At 38.1% G+C, this 25521-nt stretch overlaps 1 protein-coding gene and 2 long non-coding RNA genes across 3 annotated transcripts; all 3 read right to left on the bottom strand.

Moving 5' to 3' along the window:
- Nucleotides 1-902: 902 nt before the first annotated feature.
- Nucleotides 903-4705, bottom strand: LOC311296648. Its single transcript, XR_014628649.1, has 3 exons — nucleotides 4454-4705; nucleotides 1572-1745; nucleotides 903-994 (listed from the first exon to the last, which is right to left on the bottom strand). It is a non-coding gene; the product is annotated as an uncharacterized lncRNA (long non-coding RNA).
- Nucleotides 4706-11816: 7111 nt separating this feature from the next.
- Nucleotides 11817-16931, bottom strand: LOC311296268 (uncharacterized protein). The gene is made up of 12 exons (XM_084417947.1): nucleotides 16800-16931; nucleotides 16599-16700; nucleotides 16325-16524; nucleotides 16053-16231; nucleotides 15863-15953; nucleotides 15002-15348; nucleotides 14798-14897; nucleotides 14207-14512; nucleotides 13858-13962; nucleotides 13399-13586; nucleotides 12984-13160; nucleotides 11817-12777 (listed from the first exon to the last, which is right to left on the bottom strand). Exons 3-6 carry the CDS (start codon nucleotides 16400-16402, stop codon nucleotides 15052-15054), a joined length of 645 nt encoding a protein of 214 aa, XP_084274073.1. The 5' UTR covers nucleotides 16403-16524; nucleotides 16599-16700; nucleotides 16800-16931; the 3' UTR covers nucleotides 11817-12777; nucleotides 12984-13160; nucleotides 13399-13586; nucleotides 13858-13962; nucleotides 14207-14512; nucleotides 14798-14897; nucleotides 15002-15051.
- Nucleotides 16932-17434: 503 nt separating this feature from the next.
- Nucleotides 17435-17968, bottom strand: LOC311296803. Its single transcript, XR_014628710.1, has 3 exons — nucleotides 17899-17968; nucleotides 17663-17752; nucleotides 17435-17517 (listed from the first exon to the last, which is right to left on the bottom strand). It is a non-coding gene; the product is annotated as an uncharacterized lncRNA (long non-coding RNA).
- Between the last annotated feature and the right edge of the window lie 7553 nt (nucleotides 17969-25521).

The following is a 25521-nucleotide window of genomic DNA, read 5'->3' as shown; positions in this document are numbered from 1 at the left end:
AATTAAAGCATATTTCACTTTGCATTTTTTCCACTCACTCAACTGCCAAGCCTGAATTGTGCACTGCAAACATTCTATGCCAAAGCTGTACATGTCGTCTCCACATCTGGTTTGTGAAGAAGGCTCCTGTTTCTAAGAACTGTATGCATGCTTGGAGCCAGATATGGAGTAGGATTTACTTGAAAAAAGCTAGGCAAATTTTTTTCACTCAGAAAATGCTAGTAAATTTACAAAGATTTGCCAAGTAAAAACCTAAACATATTTATCAGTAGCTTTAATTAGAAATCTTTAAGTTAAATTTACTTGGAATATGGAATTAAGTAAACTTTACTTAACCTAGTTAAGTGAAAGTATCAAAGAAAATAAGTAATTTTAACTTGGCTAGTAAAAGGTTGATTAATATCGATTTAGTTGAAATTTCCTTTGCATTACATTTCACTCAAACAATAATACTGAATTATACCAGTCATTTATAGTATGTGCTTTACTTAGATTATCTAAGTAATGTATGCTACAGCATGTCAGATGTTAAGCATCATGTGAATGCAAAGACCTCAATACTTGGTAGACAATACACAATGACGGTAACATTTGATGGATCGTTTTTGTGTTTGAATGTGTCATTTTGAGCAGAAAATTTACTCGAAATGTCACAAAATGGCAAGTTACTAATCCTGACAACAAAAGCAATGATAAAACAGTGTAAATACAGCTGGAAACCAGTGAAAAATTAACCTCATTAATTATTCAAGGTCCAGTGCATGATGGGAACCCCAGTATCAGAAAAGTTGAGTAATTTTTACTTAATTTTATTGAGGTGATATTTACGCTTTCATTTCTACTCGCTTGAATTAAGGTACTAAAGGTACTATGAGGTTACTGTTTTTTTTTTTTTTTACCTGTGATAACATTGTAAAGATGGAGCTTGGTGAAGGCAAGCTTCCCCTTCCCACACTTCATATTGAAACTGGCCATTACCTCATTTGTCATCATCCTGTGGATACAAAAGAAAGAGGATTTAAATGTCCAAATAATTAATTATATACAACACATTATGAAGCGGTTGTTATAGTTTAGTAGGTTTGTCATATCTTGATGTCACACTGGTTTTATAACATGTTAAAATTGACACTTTCGGGGGTGAGCAAAAACACAACGTTTTAGAGTGGGTCTTAAAAGGTTGAAAAAGTTAGAGAACAGACACTACACTTAAAACCTGAAATTGTCTGCTCAATGCAGCGTTAGTGAGGAGCTGACTGACGAGATGATGGCGGTAGATCTAGGTTTGAAAACGAAATGTAAAAGTGCCTATTTAAGCAAGTTTTTCATTGTACTGTATTGTTTTGTTTTACATTAAGATCAATAATGAACCCACCATTCAAGCAATTGCTGCCAATTTGAAAGCAAAAGTAAAATGCACAAATCATATTTTTCCCTTATTTTATAACTGAGGATGACATGGGCCCTTAAGTGGGTCTAAGTTTTTAACACTAACCCATTCAAATGATTTGACATTTCTACACACACACACACACACACACACACACACACAACTACTACTATATACTTACTTGCTTCTGGGATTGGGTACGGGGAATGTTTCCCATGTGTTGGTTGACTTTGCGTAGATTGCTGATCAACAGGTGAACCTGATCTTCGACTTTGTTTTGTTTGGAGAGATGGTCCTCCCTGAGAAGGTGGTCTGGTCTGCTTTTCTGAGATGAGCTCCTGAATTTGCCGGGGGGCTACAAGAATCAGAGAGTAAATTTACAGCTTAAGACAAATGATTAACTAATTGTAATATGTCATTTTGGTTTTGACATCCACACTATGGATTTTACTATGCCATATTACTTAACAATTAGTTAATGGACACATAATGATATCTTTGCAAATCATTAGCTTTGACCTGTGGTAATGAACACATTAATTGACACTATTAGTTAATCAAATATATTATTATGGAATGAATACATTATGCCAGTTTTAATTAATTACTATTATATTAATTCATCTATTAATCATTTAGACTATTAGTTGCTGATGCACTAATAATTGTGTCATACATTAACTCATGATTATCTGTGCATTAGTTAAGAATGAATTAATGCCTCTTAGTGCACCCGTATTGTTAAGTGTTACCAGAACTTGTAAAAAAATAAATTATTAAACATGTTAAGGAAATAAAATAAGATTATCACGTTCGCACCACATGACATTTTTAAGGACCAATTCAGGGCCGTGCAGAGACCTCTGGAGGGGCAGGTGCTCAAAGTATAAAAGGGGGGCACATGGAACAAGGCTTTAAATGGGGCTGTGTTTTTCCTGGCTTAAAACGAGGCGGAGGTGGTAAAATCCTAATAATGTATTTTAATAATAAGATAATAAAATGTGTATTTCTTTGTAGATCATCATATAGCCTAATGTGTTTCCCACATCATTTTTGTGGGTGGAGCTTGGTACCTCTAGGGGGGTCCGGGGGCATGCCCCCCCGTAAGAAAATTTTGTACATTTTAAAGATAAATTCATTAATCTGGTGCACTTTGAGTCACCCGAATCTGCCCGAATCCACTGTTAAAAATAAATAATCCACCCGCAAACCGCCCATATTCTTTGATTTAGATATCTGCATCTGATCATCACATTACAATTATTCAAATTCTTAGTGTTAAGCATGACAGTATGGGTAACATATCACACTGAAGTAGGCTGATTTAAAATTAACATTTATATAAAATAAAAGTTCTTCTTTTGGCAAAATTACATTTCCTTAATAGCCTAAACAGAGGCTTTTCTCCCTTCAAACTTAAATTGTCAATGTTTCATTACATCACTGTTTGAAATCTCTAATTTTTTGTATCTTTTATAAAGGCCGTCTTTCCCCTAATTTTATTAAATGTATGCTCCAACTTTCATTTCAAATTCTTAAATTTGATCAATATATTATAGTTATTATATTATAGTTACCAATCACATTAAATAATTTACATTGAAAAATTATACTGTAACTGTATTAAATTAGATTATTTTAAATATTTTTGAATATACAAAAATAAGGAATGTTGAAAAGATGATACTTTATGAAACTAAACCGCCAGTAGGAGGCGGCAGGCGACCGTTTTAATGAGCGAGTCATTGAGTCATTCATTCAAACGATTCGTTCAATCGGCTGATTTATTCAGAATGAGGCAGTTTGTGAATGGGTAATTGAATCTTTGACTCAACCGATTCGTTCAAAATGCTGAATCATTCAGTAATGCAACAAGTGTTGCTGTGAGATGCGCGATGATATTTGTTTGGAACTATTTTCACTGCTGAAACAGAACAAAAACAGTCATTGCGTCTAAAATGTAAGTGACTTAATTTTAACTATTTGTTTATTGACCTGTTATGAAATCAGTCTCGGTTTTAATCTTGATGGCATTCAGGGAAACAGTTACTTCTACAGCCTACACACTGCAATATAAACAACATCTCTGCATGCTCTCTTCACGTCGTCCTTGTAAAATAATAAGTAAACAAACATCAAAATCACTTCGCTGAAAATGAAACGCCACTTACCAGCAGCCGCAGATTTTAAGATATCTTCTGGTAGTGCGCGTAGCCGCGCGAAATTAAAGAATGTGCGTGCAGCGTGAGGAATCGTTCTGGATGAGTTCGTCAGGTGAAAGGTCATCATGTGGATCATTTCATTTACGGCTAAATTATTATTTATTAATTTTACTAATAGTTAGGTTGGGCAGGCATCCACAAAAGGGCCTTTAATTACAAAAAAAGGAGAGGAAATTTTGCCTTGACAAAAGGGCACTTTGGGCACCAAGGGGCAAAGGGGCAGGTGCTCGAGCACCCAACGCCCCCCCCCCTCTGCACGTGCCTGGACCAATTCATCTATATGAATAAACACTCAGTATTTATATGTACACAACAGTCTTAATGTTAGAACAATTGTAATATATTATTATTTTTTGTATTTTAAAATTGGCATGTCGAAAATCTTTTGACCCTTTAAATTGACCCACTAGTGACTAGCACATTTTACACAATAAAGTGATCTAGAATCCACGGCAAAGGACACGTATGGCCACTATTATGCGTGTCATGTGGAGGGCTCCGTAAAATTGATATAAATGAATGCATTTATTTCACGTGCTAGTCACGTTTCCCCGACTCCCCCAACAACAGCGGCCTAACCGGACAGCCGGCGCACGTGCAGTTCAGTCAGAAAAAATGTGCGCTGAGGCGACATTCCTCACTACTTGTACTATATAGTTATTATATTTAAGTCACTTTTAACTACATTATTAAAGGTACTCTGGTAGTTAAATAGTAGGCTAGGTGGAAAATCGTGCCAGTTCACAAAAATCCATTGCTGCCCAACAGAAAGAAAAAAAAAAACGAGAAAAAAATCAACAAAAAACTAATAAACACCAATATCTATTTATATTTTCCTTACCTGTGTTCACTCATCGTCCACAGAAGGTGTGTCAGGATGTTGAAATGTGTGCACTATGCAGTGCCCACTGCCCAGCCCGCGCAGTACAACAGCTGGAGAGGAAACGTGAGGTTTGATGCCTAACTGTGATTGGTTAGGAATTAATTTCAAATTGATGCCTATAACTGTGATTGGTTAGGAATTAATTTCAAATTGATGCCTAACTGTGATTGGTTAGGAATTCATTTCAAATTTCTTGGGTTGCCTGCAATTTTTTTTTACACAGGTCACTAGGCTAAATTGATTTTATTATTATTGTTGTTCATATTATCATCATTATTGTATACTAATAATAATTACTGCGTTTGTCTGACAGCTGCACTGTTATGAAGCATATACAATTCTAACATCAATGTGCTGATAAAACAGCTATTGTCAGGTGGTTGACGTATGCTATACAGATGTTGATTACTGTTATGCTGTCACTATTCATTAGTCGCTGACAAACTGCTGTATAGGCCTATATCACGAAAAAATTGAAGACCGGAAGTACGTCTTTTAGTAGGGATACGGCTCTTCCGGTTAGTTCTTTACAATGGCGGAGTCCGATAGATACAGCTGGACCAAATCTCTCCGCAACCTGCCTGAAGTCACATATGACGATGTGGTTCGGATGGTAAATGAAAACTCTCAAGTGGAAAAGCGTGAAAGCTGAGTTATGGCTGTCTCGTCCTGACGCAGAGCAACCCGGTGCACTACAACAACAGCTGCGGGCCGTTCGCCAGTTAGGTAAACGTTTCTATGGTAACAGCGAGTTGGACCAATCAGCAGACGTTGCTGCTACGCTTAGGATTGTGGGTAGTGTAGTTTTTTTTCATAAGATCGCGGATAAAACATGTTTTTCCTAAAACAAGGTTGATTTCATACGAACTTATAGCTTCTACAGGAGCAAAAACCTTTGTTTCACAACCTCATAGCTCCTGGTCAGTCTACCTCGGATGGTTTAGACATTATGGCTGATAATCTAAATCCTTATGGAGAAATACCGTTGACCGGAAGTTCTGAATCCCTACTCCGCGCTCCGGAAGCAGGAAGTGTGACATAGGCCTATTGTGACTTAGGAGATTTTGATCATTACCCAAAGGCACATAAAGAGGTAGTTCACATTTCACCCACACAATGTTTTTGCTGTTCCATAATGTAGATCATCCCAATTTGAACCATAAAGTATTTTCTCTTGTGAGAACACCTTACTGGGAATGTGCTGCTCCAAAATGAATATACACCTGGAAACAACATAATTTTGAGCAGCAACCCAGCTGATATATTTATATTAAAAAAATGCAAAACAACCAAGGTGGTTTAGGATTCATTAAATAATTGTAGAAATAAGTATAAACCATTAATAAAACCCAAATGTGTGTTGTTGTGCGCACAACAGTCTTTTAGTTGCTTGCTTGCAGGTAGTTGATTCGTTTTAGATCAGCACACTCCTGGTGAAGTCGAGCTTGTTCTTCTGACAGGGAACACACTGGGTCAACTTGATCTATTACACTTGCATGGACCAGAAAATCTATGGATAATCTGAACTATCACCTTAAATAAAATAAAGAGCCATGCTTACAGGAAGTTTGACGTTTACTAGGTCACAAAGACTTCAGTCTGTATTATACATAAGTATGAGATTTATCTTACCCAACACCACAACTGAAATCATATCAAATATGTCTAATGTTGCCTGAATCCTATTTTAGATGTATATACATTAGCATGCTGACGTTTTTGTTTTGGTTAGTAACCATGATGTGCAGTCAACAAAACAACAACATCTAATAATGGAATGTTGTTTGTCTAGATGTTAACATTGTGACATAGCTGGGTTTAGACCACCACACCTCACAACAATTTAGAAGTGAGATTGTGACCCAACAACACATTCATTCACATTTAGTGTTTGACATAAATATGACATTAGCTTGAGACGTTGGCACTGTGTTGTATTTTACAACACAACTTAAAACCAAGAAAATATCTAGGTGTATGTAGCAGATGTTGATGTTGGAAAGATGTTGAATATATGTTACTTTACAACACAACTTAAAAACCCCAAAAATATCAGTGTCTAATGATGTCAGAATTTCATGTTGTGTGGATGTTAACATTGTTGTTTAGGTGACGTTGGGTTTTGGTCACCATACCTCATGACGAAATTTCAGTGTTTGACGTGAATATGACGTTGGCTTGACGTTTGATTTTGGTAAGTTAATGTCACAAGTAAATTGTAAAATGTCACATCTAATAATGTTAGAATTTGATGCTGTGTGGATGTTACCATAATGACATCAAGAAGGCGTTGCGGTTTGGTCAACATACCTCACGACTAAATGTCAGTATTTGATGTCAATATGATGTTAAGGAGACCTTGGGTTTTGGTCATCATATACCTCATGACTAACTGTCAGTTTTTGACGTCAGTAGGACGTTATCTTGAGGATTTTGGATATCTGTTGGATTTTGATTAGTTAATATCACAACCTAAAACCAACAAAACTTCAACGTCTAATGATGTTCGAATTTGACCTTGTGTGGACGTTACCATTACAACGTTAAGGAGACGTTGGGTTTTGGTTACCATGCTAGAGGTCTTCACGGGTGCACTTTGATTCGAAAACTCGAGTTTGGGTCTAAAACTTAAACGAGTGCCTTGGACACAGGTCGGGTTCGGTATTAGTGGCCTCGGGTCTCTGGCATCTAAATGTGCTTTTTCAATATGGACCTGAGAAGACCCGAATCCTTTTAAACTGTCAGGCATTTAACAAAACTTTATTAGCTATTTAAAACAATTCTATTACAGCGTTATTAAGTTCTGAATCCGCACTTCTACATGCAATGGACTCTACGTAAGGTTGCTTGCGCATTTAGACGTTGCTCCACTTTTTTGCCTACCGTTCCAACGATCATCATAAGGTCAGGTATAAGATACAATTAAGTTATAGGATGTACTGAAGTTACAGTGATGAATAATTGACATTTCAGCACTTTGCACGTACTTGTGCGTTCATGTCAAGTGCAATTTTGAGAAATGTGTATAGAAAAGGAACAAATGTTTGTAACCTTGAACACAGAAATCCATTGTAACTATGAGATCCATCAGGCAAAGGCACTCGCTTCATTACACTGCGTGTTCATGTAGGGATTCAAATAAATATATGAATAATGGAGCAGCGGCCAAATAAGTCAGCAAGACACTGGGATTCTTCTTGACAGATTTTGCTGTGTACACGTAAGTGCCATTTATGTTTGGGTCCAGTCAGGTTAGGAAAGAAATGCTGTCGGGTTGGGTCGGACTCGGATCTGACTCGGGTTGTGTTTTTCTTTAAATAATAATAATAATAATAATAATAATAATAATTCGTTACATTTTTATAGTGCTTTTTCTGAGACCTCAAAGTGCTTTACATAGATGGGGGAATCTCCTCAACCACCACCAATGTGCAGCATCCACTTGGATGATGCGACGGCAGCCATATTGCGCCAGAACGCCCACCACACACCAGCTTACTGGTGGAGAGGAGACAGTGATGAAGCCAATCAGTATATGGGGATGATTAGGAGGCCATGATGGACAGGGGCCAAGGGGCAAATTTGGCCAGGATGCTGGCCAAATAATAAATAAAATTATTTATGCACGTCAGGTTCGGGTAAGAAGTGATTTGGGTCGGGTACAGATTTTAGGATCCAAGAAGACCTCTACACCAAACCTCACAACTAAATTCCAGTGTTTTTTACGTCAATCTGACGTTGTCTTGGAACAATTGGCTTGACGTTGAATTTTGGTTAGAAAATCCCCCAACCTAAAATCAACAAAATATCAACGTCTATTGATGTTAGAATTTGACGTTGTGCGGACGTCAACATTATGACGTCAATGTGACGTTGGGGTTTGGTCACCATACCTCATGACTGAATGTCAGTGTTTGACGCAAATATGACGTTGTCAGGAGACGTTGGCTTGACGTTGTATTTTGGTTAGTTCATACCACAAACTAAAACCAACAAAATATCAACGTCTAATGATGTTAAAATTTGATGTTGTGTGGACGTTGCCATTACAACGTTAAGATGACGTTGGGGTTTGGTCACCATACCTCACGACTCAATGTCAGTGTTTGATGGAAATATGACGTTGTCAGGAGACGTTGGCTTGACGTTGTATTTTGGTTAGTTCATACCACAAACTAAAACCAACAAAATATCAACGTCTAATGATGTTAGAATTTAATGTTGTGTGGACGTTGCCATTACGACGTTAAGATGACGTTGGGGTTTGGTCACCATACCTCACGACTAAATGTCAGTGTTTGACGGAAATATGACGTTGTCAGGAGACGTTGGCTTGACGTTGAATTTTGGTTAGTTAATACCACAACCTAAAACCAACAAAATATTAACGTCTAATGATGTTAAAATTTGACGTTGTGTGGACATTAACATTATGATGTCAAGATGACGTTGGGGTTTGGTCACCATACCTCATGACTGAATGTCAGTGTTTGACGGAAATATGACATTGTCAGGAGACGTTGGCTTGACGTTGTATTTTGGTTAGTTAATACCACAACCTAAAACCAACAAAATATCAACGTCTAATTATGTTAGAATGTGATGTTGTCTGGACGTTGTCATTACGACGTTAAGATGACGTTGGGGTTTGGTCACCATACCTCATGACTGAATGTCAGTGTTTGACGGAAATCTGACGTTGTCAGGAGACGTTGGCTTGACGTTGTATTTTGGTAAGTTAATACCACAACCTAAAACCAACAAAATATCAACGTCTAATGATGTTAGAATTTGATGTTGTCTGGACGTTGCCATTACGACGTTAAGATGACGTTGGGGTTTGGTCACCATACCTCACGACTCAATGTCAGTGTTTGACGGAAATATGACGTTGTCAGGAGACGTTGGCTTGACGTAGTATTTTGGTTAGTTAATACCACAACCTAAAACCAACAAAATATCAACGTCTAATGATGTTAGAATGTGATGTTGTCTGGACGTTGCCATTACGACGTTAAGATGACGTTGGGGTTTGGTCACCATACCTCAGACTGAATGTCAGTGTTTGACGGAAATATGACGTTGTCAGGAGACGTTGGCTTGACGTAGTATTTTGGTTAGTTAATACCACAACCTAAAACCAACAAAATATCAACGTCTAATGATGTTAGAATGTGATGTTGTCTGGACGTTGCCATTACGACGTTAAGATGACGTTGGGGTTTGGTCACCATACCTCAGACTGAATGTCAGTGTTTGACGGAAATATGACGTTGTCAGGAGACGTTGGCTTGACGTAGTATTTTGGTTAGTTAATACCACAACCTAAAACCAACAAAATATCAACGTCTAATGATGTTAGAATTTGATGTTGTCTGGACGTTGCCATTACGACGTTAAAATGACGTTGGGGTTTGGTCACCATACCTCAGACTGAATGTCAGTGTTTGACGGAAATATGACATTGTCAGGAGACGTTGGCTTGACGTTGTATTTTGGTTAGTTAATACCACAACCTAAAACCAACAAAATATCAACGTCTAATGATGTTAGAATTTGATGTTGTCTGGACGTTGCCATTACGACGTTAAGATGACGTTGGGGTTTGGTCACCATACCTTGACGCAAATCTGACGTTGTCAGGAGACGTTGGCTTGACGTTGTATTTTGGTTAGTTAATACCACAACCTAAAACCAACAAAATATCAACGTCTAATGATGTTAGAATTTGATGTTGTCTGGACGTTGCCATTACGGCGTTAAGATGACGTTGGGGTTTGGTCACCATACCTCAGACTGAATGTCAGTGTTTGACGGAAATATGACGTTGTCAGGAGACGTTGGCTTGACGTTGTATTTTGGTTAGTTAATACCACAACCTAAAACCAACAAAATATCAACGTCTAATGATGTTAGAATTTGATGTTGTCTGGACGTTGCCATTACGACGTTAAGATGACGTTGGGGTTTGGTCACCATACCTTGACGCAAATCTGACGTTGTCAGGAGACGTTGGCTTGACGTTGTATTTTGGTTAGTTAATACCACAACCTAAAACCAACAAAATATCAACGTCTAATGGTGTTAGAATTTGATGTTGTGTGGACGTTGCCATTACGACGTTAAGATGACGTTGGGGTTTGGTCACCATACCTCAGACTAAATGTCAGTGTTTGACGCAAATCTGACGTTGTCAGGAGACGTTGGCTTGACGTTGTATTTTGGTTAGTTAATACCACAACCTAAAACCAACAAAATATCAACGTCTAATGGTGTTAGAATTTGATGTTGTGTGGACGTTGCCATTACGACGTTAAGATGACGTTGGGGTTTGGTCACCATACCTCAGACTAAATGTTAGTGTTTGACGCAAATCTGACGTTGTCAGGAGACGTTGGCTTGACGTTGTATTTTGGTTAGTTAATACTACAACCTAAAACCAACAAAATATCAACGTCTAATGGTGTTAGAATTTGATGTTGCGTGGACGTTGCCATTACGACGTTAAGATGACGTTGGGGTTTGGTCACCATACCTCACGACTAAATGTCAGTGTTTGACGCAAATGTGACGTTGTCAGGAGACGTTGGCTTGACGTTGTATTTTGGTTAGTTAATACCACAACATAAAACCAACAAAATATCAACGTCTAATGGTGTTAGAATTTGATGTTGTGTGGACGTTGCCATTACGACGTTAAGATGACGTTGGGGTTTGGTCACCATACCTCAGACTAAATGTTAGTGTTTGACGCAAATCTGACGTTGTCAGGAGACGTTGGCTTGACGTTGTATTTTGGTTAGTTAATACTACAACCTAAAACCAACAAAATATCAACGTCTAATGGTGTTAGAATTTGATGTTGCGTGGACGTTGCCATTACGACGTTAAGATGACGTTGGGGTTTGGTCACCATACCTCACGACTAAATGTCAGTGTTTGACGCAAATGTGACGTTGTCAGGAGACGTTGGCTTGACGTTGTATTTTGGTTAGTAAATACCACAACCTAAAACCAACACAACTTCTACGTCTAATGATGTTAGAATTTGACGTTGTGTGGACGTTACCATTGTGACGTCATAGAGACGTTGGATTTTGGTAACTTTACAACACAACCTAAAAACAACAAAATATCAACTTCAGCTGACGTCGGTATTGGACGTCAGCTTAACGTTGACATTAGACGTTGAGGTGATGTTGGATTCTATTCATCCGACGTCGCAACCAAAATTCAACCGAATATCAACGTCATATGATGTTGTGTGCCAGCTGGGAGTAAATGGCTCATTCCAAAAGTATCCACAATCACTGTGAATAAAACAATCAAACTATTACATCAATTTAAGTGTAACATTTTTGTACAGTAAAGGTCATTATGTTGACAAGATGAGATGGGCAAAGCTTGGGGAAGTCACCACTGCAAGACGCTGGAGTCATTCGCAAGCTCTAGCACCACAGTTGACAGTAGAGATAGTCCATGTAACATCGGAGGTGAAATTTAAAAACCGACCTGCTGTTTGTGAACTGAGGTAACAATAGTCCAAAATAAAAGCACTGTATTAGACATTCATTCATTACACTTCAAAAAGTGTTTTGTTTTCCTTGAAACACACCTGCAGTCCAGTCATAATTGACACGCAGTCTAAATGCATCCGACCAGTTAAAGGGATACTCCACTTTTTTTGGAAATGGGCTCATTTTACAACTCCCCCAGAGTTAAACAGTTGAGTTTTACCGTTTTCGAATCCATTCAGCCGATCTCCGGGTCTGGCGGTACCACTTTTAGCATAGCTTAGCATAGATCATTGAATCGGACAGGACCATTAGCATCTCTCTCAAAAAAATGACCAAAGAGTTTGGATATTTTTCCTATTTAAAACTCGACTCTTCTGTAGTTACATCGTGTACTAAGACCGACGGAAAATGAAAAGTTGCGATTTTCTAGGCTGATATGGTCTTAGTACACGACGTAACTACAGAAGGGTCAAGTTTTAACTCTGGGGGAGTTGTAAAATGAGCCTATTTCCAAAAAAAGTGGAGTATCCCTGTAAGAAGCACTCATTTACACTGCTTCAAAATCACTGTCATCTGAACTCTCAAAATCAACTTCTTCATGGTCCTCTGGTATCTCCTCGGGCCCATCTTCCAGCAGAGAAGCAGCATTTGGTCCTAAAGCCAGGCTGTCACTTGAGCAAACGACTTGGAACTTCTCCTCTACATCTGCAAGCCTTTTCTGAAGAAGACACAGGAGCCCGCGATGACCCTCTTCACTTAAACTGCCTAGAAGGAAAAATTAAAAGCGAGGCATGACAATACTTCCATTGTTGTTGAGCGATTCATTAACTGACTTTACTAAAGAACTTACAGACCATTTAGATCCAGCCACAAGGAATCCATAATGTAACACTTGAGGATCTCAAAATGAGTGAGGTTATAGGATCCCCAAAAGCATTACAGCAAGAATGTAATAAAAGTTAGCTTCTTACCACTGTTTCTGCCAGAAGACATTTCTGATATCATTGTCCTAATGTTTCTAGCCAGCTCTCTGAGATAGGTGCAGTGCTGTCTCATCTCCCTCATCACAATGATCTTTTCCTCTTGAAGCCGCACTTTTGACATGTACACATCAAAAATCTTCTTCTTGGTGAGGATGTTGCTGGATTCTGAAGTCACACAAATAACATCCCTTCAATACAAATTTGACCTGTACAGTCTAAACAGCAGGCAAAACACAAGTAGTGTATGGACATCCCATATACTGGTGCAGAGTGCAAAAATGTAATAGAAATTTAATCAGATAAAATGTGCCATATGTTTACAGTAGCATAGACAACATATCATTAGTTTGCTTAATCACACAGACACACACACACACACACACACTTAGAGAGAAATCGCTACTTCCCACTGCTGTGCACTTCCCACGGCCATATTAGACTGTCTCCCCACGGAGAAACCGCTCTCCACCTTCTCCTCAGCGATGCGCTCCTCATCTGGCACCTGCTCATTGTAGAGCTTGATTGTTTGCAGGAGTTTTCTCTTCTCTTCCCACAATTTTCTTCGACGCAAGTGTCGAATTTTGTTGCTATCTAATTTTTTTTTAAAACATGATGTACAAGCATGTGTCTACAGATATCAGAAAGTTACATGAAATACTTATAACTGACTTAAGAATTAATACATCAAAATGTAAAAAAAAATCAAATGACTTAAAAGGCATAATAGGCCTAATATCTGTACAATTAAAAAGAAGACATTTTAAAATTAAGGACCTAAAAACACTATAATACAAAAACAATCCAGATAAGACATCTGCAAGTAATAAAAAAGACACAAATGTTAGATGAGTTTTCAACACACCAGTGTGATTATAAAGGCTGGCTTGTTTTTGATGAACACCAAGAAACATTTGTTCGATTGATTTCTGAAGGTTATGTTGGTCATCACATCTGGTACCTACAGAATCTTAAAGCAACAACAATAATACAAGTAAATTATTATGATGTCTTTGCAAGTTCAAGTTTATTTAGAGCCCAAAATCACATCAGTGTTAACAGTGTCAAAGGAGTTTACAAGCCCACAAGTTTATAGCAAACAAAAACAGGACAGCACCCCCTTACTTAATCCTTATGCATGGCAAAGATTCTCACTTCTACAATTGCAGTATTATTAGTAAACTACTTAGAAGAATGTCCATAAAATACTGTACCGTCAGTAGCCCACTGTCTGACATCATGTACCCACTGATGCACGATGTTCTCAGGACACCCCAGTTCACTGCTCAAATCCTCCAGTTTCTGAGACTCAGCCTCAGCCTTTTTCAAAGTCTGGTGTGAAAAAAAAAGATTTTTGACTTTGCAATCTTAAAAAGTGAGGAAAATCATGAAAAGCGTTGTATATATAACTCAGACATAACGTAATAGCTTGATGTATCTGCTGGATAGTGCCAGATGAAGGCCTTCCCACTTCCGTCGGTTCCACCCAATAGCATGGACAGTTCGCATGTCATTCCTGGCTTTAAACAACAAAATGATGTGATGGAGGAAAGTGCCATTTATGCTCATGGTATTTCAGTTCATCCACGCATTGACAATTGATTTTTAATTTAAGAGAGATGTAATGCAGTTTTATTAATGTACTGTATATTAGAATATTTACAGCTGTATATTTGCTATGTTATATAATATTCGTAATCTCAGTACAAAGTATTAGACAGTTAGAATAAAAAAAATAAAAAAATAAAAGACAGGTTTCCTAAAATAATATAAATCAGCAATAATTAGCAGATTTTGTCATGTACTTGGTTGTGAGGGCACAACGAGACAGGCAGCTGTTGACCATTTCCACCTCCTCCCCTGCAGTTGTGCCGCACCTTCCTGACTTTTGCCACTCCAGATTATCTTACAAATCAGCATGGCACTTAAATTATAGTCATATACAGTGTATTATATAAGTAATAATTATATATATATTTTTTAATGGTATGATAAAGAATATGCAGTACCTCACACTGGGTTGAATGAGCCTTGGCATGCATGACAGAAAGGAATGGTCTCATCTGCAGTAAAGGTCTGAGGTCCAGCATGGAGACGGCCAACTTCTCAAGGTAAGGCCAATACTTGCAAGCAATATCTGTGCAATAGAACTGTCCGTTTGTGGCTGCTTGAGCTCCTTCTGCAGGTACAGCGGATAAGCAAATATTTCCCCCCTGTACATGTTAAGAGCCTTGAGTAGCACTCCATGTCTGCAAACAACCACCTCAAGGCCCTCTTCATCCAGTTTGCTTGCTCTTCTGGCCGTCTCACGTGCAGCAGACCACTGACTGGCTCCACAGATCCCTTTGCCGGCAGTCTGCGTGACACAATAATTCTGGTTAAAACTGAAAGTTGCTGAAAGTTTTTCTAACTAGTTACTTCATCCATCAGGAGGAGTCAGGTTACGTCACACCAACTGGCATCTTTGTAATGATCGGTGACAATAAAGGTTTACTTTCAAACTAACTACTACTAAAGAGGAGCTTCAGAAAATGCATCTTCCACTTTCTCTACTCTAGCTACACAAACTAGTTGAAAGGCAGGGTGACAAACTGCATGCATAGTCACTATCTCTTGCAGAGATCTGCTGTTACATAATTAATGACTAAACTAGCCACTTTGGATGCCACCACACCTACCATATCTAATTTAAACCTCAACACAAGATTGCTTGAAAGAGTGCACCATGCTCAAAGTGCTAGTAACAAACTAAGTGTATTATATAAGCTTATACCAACTAGGGATACATTATCTATTTAATAAAACAACAATCATACACTGCAAATTTTGGATATAAATCAAAGGTGCAAAAAACTACATATTTTACTAACACTTTTCATTTTACTCCTGATCTCATCAACAAAATGGTGTACATCGGTGTCCTTGGCAATGAAGGTGCCATCAAAATAGGGTTCCTCTGACCTAGATAGAATAAGAAAAAAATATATGTTCAGTGTCAGACATTATATGTTCTGATAATTTTACATTAAGTAAAACAACTACAAGTGTAAAACAACTAACCCTTTTGACTGCCGAAACCGGTACACTTTTCTGTTGCCATCTGCACAAAGAGCAAGCATGTTGGGTGTACATGCCGGGCAGGTGAAGTGCTCTACACTGGCCATTTCTTCACACTCGTACTGGCAGATTGTGTATCCCATGAAGCTTCTTTGGAGTACGTCTCCATGTATTTTCCCAGCCTGCACATTCGATTAGTAAAGAGTAAAATGAAATAGCTACACTAATATTCTCTCATCTCTACTTGAGGCAACTTTGATCTACACTGATCTCACCCTTCCAAAGAGACAGGTCCTCCTCTCCAACATCCGCAAAAAACCTTGTCTCGATAAACCTGGTGCAACAGTTTTCATTTCTTCAAATGAGCTGAAGACATCTACCGAAAACAGCGTGTCAGCATTCACAGATGCCGGCCAATACCCACTGCTTATTATTAATCTGCACAGCAAGTTTGGCAAGTGCAAATCATACCGACCTAAAATCAAAAAGAAGAACATTGTAACACACAAGGGGACAAGAATAAATAAAAATATAAACCATAATTCATACCATTTATGCAAACCAAAATGATTGCTCTGCCAGCTGATTCTGTGACGTTTGAAGGGTCGCAAGTACATAACTGGACAGGTCTCACTGTAGGCAATAAACATACTGAAAAGAGAAGTGAAATAATTAGTGAGAAAGCATTAAAACTATGTCCAATTAAGATAATAAAAGTAAAAAAATTAAATAGAATAAAACTTTAATCACTTTGCCGAAAAGGTTCAGAACACTGCCTTGATTGACCAGTGTATATTTGCCCTCTTTTTGTACACAGCACACTGTTGGCTCAATGGGCTTGTAAATTCCCTCAATGCAGGACTCCCTGTTATGGAGGGTGAGTTTTGTGTGTGTGTGTGTGTGTGTGTGTGTGTCACAATCCATACACAGCCACTCTTGGGGCATGCAGTCTCTGCAGCGAATGACGGCAGGAGATGTGCAGTGGCTGCAGTTATTTTCTGGAGCCACATTGCAGGACAGCAAGCAGTTGATGTGATGGGACCTTGCTTTCTGCCACTCATCTTGGGCTACAGATTGGCGCAAGCACCATGATGTGGATGTCGAAGGATACTTGCTGGTGCCTTGAACATCTGCTGAGGTCAGAATGTCCTGCAGTTTCTGCATCTCACTGTCTAAAAGACAGAAATAAGAAAATAATCATACCTTTCATGCTTATTGCTAACTTGCTTAATTACAGTAAGGTCAGGTGTCATCTTACCAAATGAGTGTTGAGAGCAGTTTGATTGGGTAACTGTGGGAACCTCCTCAGATGACTCAAAAGGAGTAGTGCCTAAGCTGAAGCACGCTTTCGTGTCTCTCCACTTCTGCTTCTTTTTAGCAGTGGACGTCCTTCAGCATCTCTCTCCACCCATCGGACATTACATTTACTGCCTTTAGCAGATGGTGCTTTGCCCTTCGCTTCCTTTGCCTTGCATGACAGAAAGTGAGCACTGTATGATAACACTGAAATACAGCCAACTCTTGAGCAGTTCATTCAAATTTCGCACTCTAATTCCCACTCTTTAGTATTATTACCAATACTGGAAGATCACCGACTCAAAAAAAACCCTCACTTTGGTTTGAGCAAGAAGCATGTCTGCAATGAAAATAGCATCATCTGCTCTCCCTCTGTCTTGCTGAGCAGCCATTTCACAGATACTATACTGGAAAGGAAGATAAAAACACGGTCAGACAAAAAGAATTGAGGACAGAGTATAGACTATATAAAACTACATTTCTAAAAATGTTTTGGACAGTGAGAGAGAGAGTAATGTGAAAGAAAAATAAAGAATAGAGTAACAATACTTACTTGAAGACAGTGAAGCTTTAGAATAAAGAAATGGAGATAGAGAGAGAGAGAGAGAGAGAGAGAGAGAGAGAGAGAGAGAGAGAGAGAGAGTTAGAAACAGAGAGAGTGTGTGTGTGAGAGACAGAGAGAGAGAGAGTGTATGAGAGAGAGGTAGTAAGAGGAGTATAGGAGTGGCTCTTAAAAGAGCCGTTGGTTTTCTTATAAAGAGATACAGGTGGCGGTAACAGGGAAGGATGCTGGGTAAAAACAGGAGCTGTTGGACAAAGGAAAACAAAAACAGTTAACTCTCTTGCAGCAAGGCTTCCTGGATTTGTCATATTATAAAGTAGTAAAGTAGTATAAAGTAGTAAAACCATTGTTAATTTTTAAAGGACTGCCACTGTTGTACCCCAATAGGTAAAACTTTTGCACATTTTCTTCTGACAGATTTATTAACAACAATTACAGAACATAACACAATCCATTTGAACTTTAACGATCAATCCAAATAAATTTAATTACACAAACTAGCATAATTATAGAAAATGTTACATGTGCGCTACTTTTCAAAAGTTTGGGGTCGGTAAGATGTTTAATGTTGAAAGAAGTCTAATCTGCTTACCAAGGCTGCGTTTATTTGATCAAAAATACAGTAAATCTTTGTAAAAACAAATATTGTGAAATATTACTGCAATTTAAAACAGGTGATCTGTTTTCCACTTGAATATGTTAAAATGTAATTTATTCCTGTAATCAAAGCTAAATTTTCAGCATCATAATTATTAGGACAGCATTTACATGAAATATATATAATATATTCTACAAATATTATTTGTGTAACAACGTAAAAGCCTTTACTGTCACGTTTAATCAATTTAATGCATACTTTATGAATAAAATAAATTCGTGCTAAATAAATAAAATTACTGTTTAAAAAAAACACCTTAGGATTGATATTTTTTATGTGTGGATAGATCATTTAGAATAGATACAACATCAGTAACGTTTAGGCCTATCGATATTTCAGGATCGAAATTCGCGCATATATTATCATCATCACCATCATCATCATCAAGCAGCGGGGTTGATCTAAAGTTACTTCCCATCGACCATAACAACTTTTTATAATGTTAATATAACATAATATGCAGTCATTGCAGCTTTCTGTGATTAATTAATTAACGTTAGCCAATTAATATCAATTTCCATTAACGTTATTAACCACGGTAACGTTAACAGCACCATAGACTAAAAAGCTCCACAGTACACACACACACACACACACAAATATAACGTTAGGCTACAGCAAGGTTAGGATTTCTTAAATTACAGAACCATAACAAAAATGTATGGCTTTGACCGACCTGACGCGGGAATTTTGGAGAATGCAATATATCGCTTCTCTCTTTGGTCCGTGGGGAGTTGTTGGCATTGAGGAAATCATCGCCCCCTGCTGGTACTCAACCTTCATTCATGCGTGTCATTTTCACGCCTAGAGGAGGCAAAGCGTGACATTGACACGCATCCACTAGTGGACCAGCGTGTGTATTACACGCTTGACCCCGGATTTCTATGGCGTACCGATCGGCTCTTTATTATGACTTTGCTACACGCACTCGTCTCAATGAACGTCTCACTCAACGTCTAATTTTTTTTTCTTTTTCTGCTATTTATTCCATTCATTTTAAGACGCAGACGTGACGCAGACGTCACGCAGACGTCACGCTGACGTCACGTAAATCACGCATGGCAGTGAAGTGTCAAGTCAGACGTCACGCGTCATTCACGTGTGGCAGTGAAGTTATTAATAATTTTTTTCTCTAACACGTATTTAACACGTATTTAACACTCGACTCAACACGGCTCAGTGCAGTGTGCCAGCGGTTGCGATCGGTTCTTTAATATGACTGTGCAACATGCACTCGTCTCAATGAACGTGACACTTGCGTCTGTCTTATAACGTGACGTCTGCGTCTGTGATTTATATATAGGATATTGTGTGTGTGTGTGTGTGTGTGTGTGTGTTGTTTAACCCACATTTTGAGGGCCAAATGCCCCCACAAAGATAGAAATATGAAGAAACAAACTTGATATAGGCTATTGCATTTTTATAGCTTATTGTTAGGGTTGTTATTGTGTTTTTAATTTTTTATAGTTTTAAAAAGCCTAGGCTACAGCACTTTGGTAAACTAGAAAACAGACAACTCGATCGCGCAAACACTGTTTCTGTAGATCCTTTAAATAGAAGAATAGAATTGAAAAATAGGCTACTATTTTTTTATATAAGTCACCTGTGGTGAAAAAAAAACGACTGTAAACTTTTTTTTTAAATAGTTTGTAAACTATTATTTGACTTTTTGTTTATGACGTTTTGCCCCTTTATTAAACATTTAAAATATTCACAAATTAAAATGGATTTTCTTTTTAGATTTTACTGGTTTTCTAAGGCCAAATTATTTTCCCGCAGGGCTGAATGAGAAGAGCCATCTCTGGAACCATACAGAGAGCTGATTTAGGCTATAGGTGGTTTATAGGCTAATGATAATAAATGTGTCTGAAAAAATAACGAGGCATTTTAATTGTTTTTATTAATAAACTAGTATTTTCTAAATCAGTGTCGGCTGCAAACATATCTCCATCTCCGCTGTAAAGCGGATGCGCCTTTAGATAGAAATGCACCGTTCATGTAGCCTGGGTTTCCCCATACTGCCTTGAGCAGCGCGATTTTATTCACGCTGCAAGGTAGTCTGGCTACCATGGGCTAATTTTTCCCCTGAAATAGGGAACCAATCACAGAACGGGGAGGGAGCAGCAAGACGATGACGAAGTATATGCGACACACCGAAGCAGTTTGTTTATCTATTGATCCAACATGACAGACGTAAAAATATATGCAAATTCAGTTTAGCAAGCAAACACATCTACAAAAATATGCCTGTATTTCAAGTTGATAAAATAATTTAAAATCCACATCAGTTTATTTGTGCCGACACGCCACCCCTCCCAGGATCTATAACGTTACCTAGGCTACTTCCACTTTTAAAAATTCATCATAACCGCGCGCGCGATCTGCTTGCAGTCGTCGAGATGGATGCTGAGGAGTTGAAGAAAAGAATAGCTAGTGGAGATTGTAAAGTTGTCGACAATACGTCATCAAAAATCAAGTCCAGTGTGTGGGAGAAATTTGGAGTTATCTGAAGAAAATATTGTAAAAAGCTTTGCTGCAAACATTTTCGTGTTGGATAGCCGCAAATGTGGAACTTCATCCCTGAGGAAGCACGCAGATAACTGGTAACAAAGCCGTTCTATCGAACGGTATTTTTCATATTTAACACTGTTAGTATGTGTGGTGTGCAGGGCGTGTTTGAACCCAAAATTGTCAGATGTAGGCTAGACGAAATTGCGTGGCATATAGTGGTGTAGCCGCGTCTGTTCGATTTGTGTGGTAACGTTAGCCATGTTCTTCATGTATCGGCCTTTTGACAGCTTCGGCTGAAGTTGTCCTTGTGTTAATTGTCGTGTAATAACTTCTGTATGACCTGGCAATAAACATTTTTGTAAGTGTCTATAATGTGATAGTCTAAACTGATTTTATTTCGGGTGCGGGTCGGGTGTCGGTTCTATTTTAAGCGGGTCGGTGCAGATTTTTATTAGTGCTGCTGTTGGAAAACGGGTCGGGTGCGGATTTACAAAATCGGACCCGTGCAGGACTCTCTGGTGTACACATAAATCTCTGACCTATCGTCGTCTTCTTCGTTGAATATCTGTCGCTCTACTTACGTCATCTGGTATAATTTGAAACGATTGGCTATAAGCTACGTACAGGCGCATTTGATAGACATTTGTAGCGCCCAATAAACGGCTCTGGGCATTCGTAAACCACGCCTCAAATACGAGAAAATGAACATGTAGTATCCAGACCACGTCTCAAAGAGAAAGTTTTATCGGATTATCAGACAGTATTTGCTTTCGATTCAAATTTGTTCGTTTAAAATTGGACATTTCAAGCTTTATTTTGTTTCAGTTCATTTTTGAGATGCGCTCCAGTTCACGGAGATCATGAAAGCGCGCCTGATTGTTTTCTTTTATTTTACGAAATCAAAACGTTTTCTTGTTATTGTGAGTTTACTCAAATAAAAGTAGTTGCAAATTATGTATTATTATTTTCTATATGACCATAAATTATGAGCATTTTAAGTTGTTTCCACTGTTGATAGGAAAATACAAGTGTTCGCGCCCGCGCCTCCGTGCCACGCAGTGCGCGCTCCACTCCGCACAAACCATTGGATATGCGTCAAAATCTTGTGTTGATTTGTGATAATCAAATAAAACCCTGTATTATTATTGTCTAACCTGTATTATGACTGACATATGACGAATTGCTTTGTTCCTTTTTTCGATAAAAGCGTCTTGTAAATATTGTTTGTTCTTTATTTTTTCTTTATTTTTTGTCATTGTTATAAATAACAACGAAATAACATCAGAGAATCTTACAATATAAGTGCAATAAAAAGTCCATAAAGTGCAATCCGTTATATCAGCAGTCGACAGGGAAATAACAATTGGATTGTGAGATGTAGTAAATAGTACAGCAATGCATTCTCAACTATTAAAGTTGTGTAGAGAGAGAATTGTGGTGTATGTGGTGGGGTGGGTATAAATTGGAGGAATATTTTTTTCGGCCCGTCCTCACTAGAACAGCAAGCGGTACGTTGTTAATTATTGTATATTGTGTATTAAGTGGAATACTTCAAATTGTCTTAGCGTGCATGCTTAAAGTGATTCTCAATTGTAGCGGGTACAGGAAAAACGAGGCCCTTAAAAAAAGTTATATATCTTCATTACCTAGAGATAAAATTAGGGTATACAAAATACAAAAAGTAGTCAAAACGCATAACAGAACATAACTTTTTTTTTTTCTTTTTTTTTTTTACAATATTATGTGCTTATTATTTTTAATTAACGAAATGTCAATCTTCATCTTTATAACAGAAGATAACAATCTTCAAGATACAGTATAATCTTCACGTATATAGGATTGCCACCTTTAAAACAGTCCTTTTCGTGTAGGAACAAGCAATGCAGAAATACATGGTTAGCATATTAATTTAATCTCTTTTTTTCGTTCATTTACTAATTAGGCTATATATGTTAACTCAACTAATGTAATGTAAATAACTGGATAATTACTATCCAATAAATAATAAGTAAAAAATGTCAAATAAATGTATTGATTAGAGTTGCCATAGACTAAAGATTTTTGTAGTCAACTAGTAGTAATTTATTTAAGCAATTAGTCGACTAATCGCACGTTTATATTAATTAAATACTGGGTGCATGCATGGTAGGCTATAGCTCTAGCGCACGCATAAATCTTAGGCTAATTATAATAAATGTGTCTGAAAAAATAAAGAGGCATTTTAATTGTTTAAAGTGTTTTTTTTTTTTTTATTCGTGTCTGCAAACATATTTCCTCCGCTGCGGATGCGCCTTAGAGAGAAATTAACCTACGGATTACATAATCAGACACTTTCGATTTGAACTTGTTCATTTAAAAGTAGCCATTTCAAGCTATGTATATTCCTCAAGTCTGACTGTGAGACAGTAGGGCCTACACTGTTTCAGTTCATTTTTGAGACGCGCTCCAGTTCACGGAGATCATGCGGCTTATTGTTTTATTTTATTTTTCCAAAAGCACAATGTTTTCTTGTTATTGTGAGTTTACAGCTATTACAGGCTATTTTAAGTTGCTCCCACTGTTGATAGGAAAGTGTTCGCGCCCGCGCCTCCGTGGCCCCAGACAGCAACATAGTGTCGGCCCAGATCCGGAACACATCTGGTACATGTGGATTCCACAAGGCCCAGATGTGGGCCGGATCTGGTCCGACACTTTGTTGCTGTCTGGGGCATGCAGCTAGCGCGCTCCACACTTCGCACAAACACTGGATATGCGTCAAAATCTTGTGTTTATATGTGATAATCTTATATTATGACTGACATTTGACGAATTGCTTTGTTCCCATTTAGGATAAAAGCGTCTTCTAAATATGTAGCCTAGACTGATATTAATAATGAATTATTATTATTTGCGTTTTTACCTAACTATAAATGAGTTCAGTAGGCTAATGTTTTTCATGAAATAATTTATGAATGTTTTATTTTTATATAACCTAACCTTTTACAGTTTTGGAAATGTTTAAGAAATTCAAATAATAAATAGACACACCGTTTTATGACTCTTTACTGTCCAAGCAGGACATGAACTGATCGATTATCTCTTTTAGTTACAGTGCATGAATGAATATCAGGATATGTTGACAAGAAACAATGGCAAACAAATATTTTAACATGAACATTTGGAATAAAAGCTATACATAAGCAAGGTAAAATCACTTAATTGCTAATAAAATACAACTGAAGATCAGTGGGAAAAAATTATAAAGAATGAGTGTGTGGAATGTGCTGGAAACCGCCCTTGCAGCAGACCATGGCAGACGCAGACGTCACGTCCGGCACACGAACGAGTGATGTGGCAGACGCAGACGAGACGTTCGGCAGACGCAGACGTCACGTCCGGCACACGAACGAGTGATGTGGCAGACGCAGACGAGACGTTCGGCAGACGCAGACGTCACGTTCAGCAGACGCAGACGTCACGATCATTGAGACGAGTGCATGTTGCAAAGTCATATTAAAGAGCCGATCGGAACGCCATAGATTTCCACCAACTGCGGAACGGCTGCGGATCGGCTCCGCTGCGTGTCGGCTCCGTGCTCCGCTGTCCTTCAATACCCACCAGGTCCGGATTTGTTGCGGAACGGCTGCGGCCATGACTAACAGCTGAAGTCACGAGGACCCACAAGATCTCATGAATTCACGCATGATCGCGCGATATAAGTGCTGAATTGCTGCGGAGCTCTCCGGCATCCGGCAAAAATAGAAGCTCTGTGTATCTGCTCCGGAGGGCTGCGGATCGCCGGAGTCGGAACGCAGCCGTTCCGCAGTCAGTGAAAATACACACATTGACTTTAATGGAAACCTATTGACTCCGCCGCCGTTCTGGAGCGGATCCGCAGCCGTTCCGCAGTTGGTGGAAATTGGGGGTCAGCGTGATACCGGGTTGATACATGAAGGTTTACAATTTTAACATGAACGATTTCAAATGCATGTTTACTAATACCAAACTTTATGGTTTTGTTGACAGAAGACGCTAGAGCGGCCATTCCCAAACTGTGGTCCGTGGAAAGGCAAAATAAAATACAAAATAATATTTTTTTACCCTCATTTTACCATGAAATTCCCATAAAAACAATAAAAAGTAAAAAGAATACAGTACCAGTCAAAAGTTTGGAAACGTTACTATTTTTAATGTTTTTGAAAGAAGTCTCTTATGCTCATCAAGCCTGCAGTTAAAAAAAAAAAAAAAAAAAAAAAACAGTAATATTATGAAATATTATTACATTTTAAAATAATGGTTCTCTTTTTTAATATACTTTAAAATGTAATTTATTTTTGTGATGCAAAGCTGAATTTTCATCAGCAAGTACTCCAGTCTCTGGTGTCTTATGATCCTTCAGAAATCATTCTAATATGCTGATTTATGATCAATGTTGGAAACAGTTGTGCTGCTTAATATTTTTTTTT

The sequence above is a fragment of the Rutilus rutilus genome (genome assembly GCF_951802725.1).
Source record: "Rutilus rutilus genome assembly, chromosome: 1".
Taxonomy (NCBI): domain Eukaryota; kingdom Metazoa; phylum Chordata; class Actinopteri; order Cypriniformes; family Leuciscidae; genus Rutilus; species Rutilus rutilus.
The sequence above is the reverse complement of the archived record's forward strand: the minus strand, read 5'-3'. Positions and strand labels throughout refer to the sequence as shown.